The following is a 6,463-nucleotide window of genomic DNA, read 5'->3' as shown; positions in this document are numbered from 1 at the left end:
TAACCCAAATACTAGTCTCTTCTCCCTAACCTCGTTCAGGAGAATCTTGGTGGATCTAGACCTCTCAAAACTTCTTCTTGCTAAGATTTCTCTCGAAGTTGGTGATCTCCAATTGAGGCAATGTTTGGACTAAAAAGGTATTCGATTTAAATGTTGTTGCTACTTTGTTATGGGGCACCTAGCCTCTTCATGTCCTTGTGGCTCTTGTCTCTGTTCCTCTCTTATTTGGTGGAAGGATGAACTAATCAGTGTCATCTTACTAGTGTTCATGTGCTCTTAGATTCAAACTTCTCATCAGTGTCAAAACCCTCCTTTTTGCCATCTTTCCCAGCTTCTCTAGTTTGTGTGATTTGTCCCTTGTGGCTCCTACCAAGGTGTCCCCTGTTTTTGTAACCACAATTGCTTGTTCCCTGAATGTCCCTACTCCTTCAACCATGTCTGTTGTTGATGTCTCGCTAAATCATTATGGGGCTCTCTTGAATATGAAACCCATTCCTTCTGTGGTCTTAGATTCTCTTTCCCTACACTACCAGGTTCATCTCCTCGGTTTCGTGCCTACTCTCTCAGACTCTACTATTGGACCACTTGGTTTGAGAAACACCATTCCTTTTTCTCTCCTATTAAGAATTATTTCTGGACAATTGTACATAGAAAGACAAAGGTTCACTCTCTATCTTCTCAGTGATCTTTTACTATTCCTCTCATGCCACTTCTTGGCACCATTTCAAATATCTAGTTGTAGTTGTATTTAAGTTGCACAACTTTGTTAACGAGATTACCTAAATATAACCTTGTTGTTTTCTATTTAGATGTAATGTAAGCAATTTGATTTGTAATGGGTTGGGGAGCTTCCTCACTTAAATTAAAAAAAAATCCCTTTTAATTTCATGTGCTAGTTAGTAAAGCTTATCCCATAACCACAACATGAAATATACAAGCCTGGATGTGACATGTATGCATGTGATGCCCACAACAATCGATACATTTAATTGAAAACAAGTGCAAGTACAACCCACACTAGGTAAAAATGAATGGCGTTCACGTTCTGGTGAAGGTTTTTCACTTTGCTTTATATAAAGTAAAGTGAACTAGATGGATATCGTGATTCAATCTTTGATTTCAAAGACAAAGCAAATGCCTTTTCTAGTGCAGAAGAAGATGGAAAAGTGTGTCACATAGTAATATCAAAGGGTTGTGGTTAAATTGATTGAACTTAACTGGCAAGGTGACAGTATGCTCCTTGTTTATACCATCCACCAATAAGGATCAATTTATCTCAAGATACAATTGAACTAAGTTTGATCCATGAATGATGGACTCTATTCCATATTCCTATAATTACATGAACAATATATTCAAATTCAACAGTTAAAATTTATTATTAAATATCCAAATTATATAATAAATAAATTCAAAATTATTTTTTATCGTAGATGGATACATCAATCAATTTTAAATATTTCATATACAATTCAATGAAAAGATAAATTTATTGTGTAACATTTTTAACCTTTATAACATTTATAACATTTACAAATTTTCAATTAGGTTTTTCACACTCCCACAATGGCTCCCACCCATGGCCACTTAACCTCAATTTTTAAACTCTATACTCCCCACCCATTGTTGTCTACAATGGTTCTCCTATTCACAACCCTTCTAGTAAAGGATTCCCTATCTATACAATGATTGTGGATATTTCCATTTCCAGCTTGTCCTCTTAGTAGCATACCCTTCTGGCTACCTTGGAAGCTTGTGCATCAATAAATTCACTTCTTAAGAGATCATTTGTAGACCTACATCATGGAGATTTAAATCCTAGCACTCATGGGTTCTTTGTTATGTGATTTGATAATATGGATGAAAGGGATGTTGTCCTTTTGATGGGCCTAGGGAAATGGGACTCTCATACTTTATCTCTTTGCCCTTCAACCCCATCCTTTAATCCCCTTGTGGACTCTGTTGAGGTTTCCCCTACTTGGGTTCGGCTCCCTCACCTCCCATTGCACTTTTGGTGCACTATTTCCTACAACCCTAAAACCAGTCTCTTCTGCCATACCTCCTTCACAAGAATCTCAGTGGATCTAGACCTCTTAGAATCCCTTCTTGCTGAGATTTCTCTTAAAGTTGGTGAATTCTAGTGGAGGTAGTGTTTGGATTACAAAGGGATTTTGTTTAGGTGTCATTGCTTCTTTCTTATAGGGCACCTATCCTTATGCGTCTTGTCTCGATTCCTCTCCTATTTGATGGAAGGATGTCGATCGATGCCATCTTACTATCTTTGTTGTGCTCCAAAACTCAAACTCCTCTTCAATGTCAAAACCCTCCTTTTTGCCAATTGTCCCAGCTTATGTGGTTTGCGATGATTTGTCCCTTGTGGCTCCTACCAAGGTGTCCCATGCTTCTCTAGCTACAATTGCTCGTTCCCCCGATGTCCTTGCTCCTTCAGCCATGCATGATACTAATATCTTTCTAAATCATTTTGGGGCTCTCTTGAATACAAGAATAATTCATTCCTTCGTCCTAGATTATCTTTGCCTAGACTACCAGGTTCCTCTCCTAGGTTCAACAACTCCTCTCGGACTCTATTGCTAATCACTTGGTTTGGACAACAGCATTCTGTTCGCTTCTCTTATTAAAGATTCTTTTTGAACAGTTGTAAGTAGAAAAAAAAGAGTCATCCTCTACCTTTTCAGTGATCTCAAACTGTTCCTCTCAGCCCACTACTTAGCCCCATATAAGATCTCTAATTGTAGTTGTATTTCAGCTGTCCAGTTTTGTTGACTAGATTACCTAGATGTAACCTTGCTATTTTTTTCTGAATTTAATGTTAGCTGTCTTATTTGTATTGAATTGGGACCTTCCTCACTCACTTTAATTTTTTTTTTTTAAAAGAAAGAAAACTCCTTTTTAATTTCTTAGTAAAGCTTATCCCCTAACCACAACTTTCAATATACAAGCCTGGCATTGACATGTGCGCATGTGATGCACACAACAATCGATAGATTTAATTGAAAACAAATGCGAGTACAGCCCACACCAGGTAAGAATGAACGAGGTTAGCGTTCTGGTGAAGGTTTTTCCCTTTGCTTTAAATAAAGTTGAGCGAACTAGATGGATTTCATGATTCAAAATTTTATTTCAAAGACAAAGCAGATGGCTTTTTCAGTGCAGAAGAAGATGGAAAAGTGTGTCACAGTAATGTCTGTGGCTTCTGTTCTGGTGGTGGCGATGATAATGTGTGCGGCCATTGGAGTTATTCCACTCAGCAGAAGCGGGGAAGGAAATGTGGCAGCCCAAGAATTGGAAGGCGCCATTGAGATTGAGAATGTGTGTAGGCCTACTCTTTACCCAGAAGCCTGTAGAGTTAGTCTCTCTGCATACTTAACGAGCTCTACTAATGGTTTGACTGTACATGACAAGAAGCAGATGCTTCCCATTGCAGTCATGGTGGCCAAGAAGGAAGCGAACAGGGCTTTTGTCCTGGCTTCTGCTTTCTTCAAGCAAACTCACAACCGCATTGCTGTTGGGGATTGTGTGGAGCTTATCGACATTACCAAAGATCAGCTCGGCAGCTCACTCTATCTGTTAAGACAGTCTGAAATGAAGGCAGAGCAACTCCGCGAGGCAAAGGCTTTGCTCAGCGCGGCCATCACTAACATGGAGACCTGCCATGACGGAGTTCTAGAGAAGTCTGACGGGAAATCAGAGGCTGGGCTGCTGAGAAGTGTGGAGAGAGTTAAAATATTCGCCAGTAATTGTCTAGCAATACTGGTGAACTCTGAATCCAGTCGGGTGGACAAACTTGCTCTTCCTTCTGAACCCATCGAGGAGGGATTTCCTTGGTGGGTTTCTGCAGCAGATCGGAGGATATTGCGAACATCTCCAAAAGATGTAAATGCAGATGTGGTGGTGGCTGCTGATGGGTCTGGTCAGTTTAAAACAATCACGGAAGCCATTAACGCGGCTCCAGATAATAGCAACAAGAGATACGTGGTCAAGGTGAAAAATGGCACTTATGAGGAGTATGTCGTAGTGGGGACGAAGAAGACGAATATACTGATAATAGGGGAAGGCATGAACGGTACAATTGTGACTGGGAGCAAAAATGTCATAGATGGTTCCACTACTTTCAATTCTGCCACATTCGGTAAATATAAATATTACATGATTATCTCGTAACGACATAAATTATCTACTGTTATTAAGGATACTTTCTTTTCAGTTGGGTTCGAATTCATTTGTTTTGAGACACTAAGATTCTGTTAAAATCATATCTTATCTACACCATTTTAGATTTATCAGCTGTAATATTTTGGGATATCTGCTGCAATATCTTTTCAATGTGTCAAGTGTTGGGATTTTGTGGAGGGTTGTTAATTTGCTCGCTAAAAACTTGTTTGACGTGTGTTTTTTTATTGAAATGCAGCTGTGGTGGGGAAAGGATTTATGGCCCAAGATATAGCATTTGTCAATACTGCCGGCTCAGTGAAACAACAGGCAGTAGCTCTTCGAGTTGGATCAGACCAATCAGTCTTCTACCGTTGCAAGATCCAAGCATACCAAGACACACTCTACACACTTTCTCTTCGTCAATTTTACAGGGAATGCCTGATTTCAGGTACTGTGGACTTCATATTCGGCAACTCTGCAGTTGTATTCCAGAGTTGCACTATGCTTGCAAGAAAACCAGGGCCAAGTCAACAGAATGCAGTAACTGCACAAGGGAGGACTGATCCGAATCAAAACACCGGAATCTCAATTCAGAACTGCACCATCACAGCAGATTCAGACCTTGTTCCTGTTAAAAGCTCATTCCCAACATACCTGGGGAGGCCATGGAAAGAGTACTCTCGAACTGTTTACATGCAATCTTATTTGGGCGACGTCATTAATTCAGCAGGTTGGCTGGCCTGGTCTGCAGACTTTGCGTTAAGTACCTTGTATTATGGGGAATATATGAATATTGGGCCTGGGGCTGGAACTCAGAACCGTGTGAACTGGGGTGGGTTTCATGTTATCAATAGCTCTCAAGAGGCCATCAACTTCACAGTAGGTCAATTTATACAAGGCAACAGTTGGCTGCCATCCACTGGTGTTGCATACATGGATGGATTGAAGGGTTGAGAAGAGAAGCTGCCTTTGACTTAATTCTCTCTAGATTAAGTTTTGCATGTACCCTTTTTGTTCGTGCAAATGTTATCACGGTTGTATGTGACTTGTTTTATCTTCTAGTCACTCAAAATCTTTTTCATATGTTTTGCAATATTGTAGATGGCCATATAACATCTCAGTCTCAATGATTTCTAGCTAGCCACATTTCAATGGCCAAACATGGATGTGTGTTCACTATTGTAGTTTGGTTGGAAAGGTAAGAGGAAATAACAAGTATGTAGTTCCTCTAATGGAGGGTTGAGGTCCACCATTAAAACTGAAAACAACAAAAATTTGTTGTGTCATTGGTTGTTGCGGTTAAAGTTTAACAACTGTTTAAAATTATCCCCTCCACTATAGTTCCATGGCAAGAACTAATAATTATATAAAAAAATAATTTGCTTTTCCTTTGACCCACTCTGCCTTTCGTTTTGGTTTGTTTGTTTGTTTTGTGGTACAGATAAGAATTTAAGCAATTGTCAGAGCCGAAAATTCAGCCAATGCATATGAAATGATACTTTGTATTTGGGCAGAGTATTCTGATTCTAAATTTTAATAAATTTGGTGAAATGTGCATCACAGTTCTGAATAGACGTTGTATGTTTAGGAGTGAAGCCTATGGCCTATGCAGTATACAAGTGTTGATATGACATCTGCACATGTGATACCCACAACAGTCAATTGACTGAATTGAAAACAAGTGCGAATATAGCGTTCTGGGGTAGTGTTCTTCCTTGACTTCGAGGAAGAACTTAGTTTTTCTTTGCTTTAAATAAAGTAGAGAGAACAAACACAAAGACAAAACAAATGCTTTATTCCCCTGAACAAGAAGATGGGAAAATGTGTCACAGTAATCTCTAAGGCTTCCGTTGTTCTGGTGGTCGTGATAATGTGTGTTGCCATTGTTCGAACTGTAGTTTCATTCACATCGCATGAAATCAACTGTAATGTGTGTTTCTTTCTCACATACCATGAAATCAACTGTAATGCGTATTTACATGAATATACATGAGATTTGCGCTATAATTAGCTTTCTTTTATTTGTGGAAGACCTTTATAATGATTGGGAAAGAAACATCATTTATTGATATGATATGTATATTAATGCTTTGGTGATTAAAAGTACTTGTGTTCATCATGCTGGTCTATAATCAAGTCATTGTGGCACTAACATGTAATCATTATTATCTTTTTTTTTAATTATATAAATAATTTAATTAATTAAAAAAAACTATACTATATTATTTAATTAATTCAAAATGAAAGGATGTTTTTGATTAAGAGAAAACAGGTTTTGATGGGTCCCTGA

General features: G+C 38.6%; 1 protein-coding gene across 2 annotated transcripts; it reads left to right on the top strand.

Annotated features, from left to right (window-relative positions):
• Window positions 1-3,034: 3,034 nt before the first annotated feature.
• LOC131035017 (pectinesterase) lies at window positions 3,035-5,517 on the top strand. Of its 2 annotated transcripts, XM_057966651.2 has the most exons (3): window positions 3,035-3,330; window positions 3,430-4,150; window positions 4,430-5,517. In XM_057966651.2, exons 1-3 carry the CDS (start codon window positions 3,115-3,117, stop codon window positions 5,125-5,127), a joined length of 1,635 nt encoding a protein of 544 aa, XP_057822634.2. In that variant the 5' UTR covers window positions 3,035-3,114; the 3' UTR covers window positions 5,128-5,517. The 2 variants fall into 2 exon arrangements, with proteins under 2 accessions (XP_057822634.2, XP_057822632.2); XM_057966649.2 differs by having other exon boundaries at window positions 3,035-4,150.
• Window positions 5,518-6,463: the final 946 nt, after the last annotated feature.

This window comes from Cryptomeria japonica, chromosome 2, assembly GCF_030272615.1.
Source record: "Cryptomeria japonica chromosome 2, Sugi_1.0, whole genome shotgun sequence".
Classification (NCBI taxonomy): Eukaryota; Viridiplantae; Streptophyta; class Pinopsida; order Cupressales; family Cupressaceae; genus Cryptomeria; species Cryptomeria japonica.
This window is presented reverse-complemented; position numbering and strand designations above follow the sequence as displayed.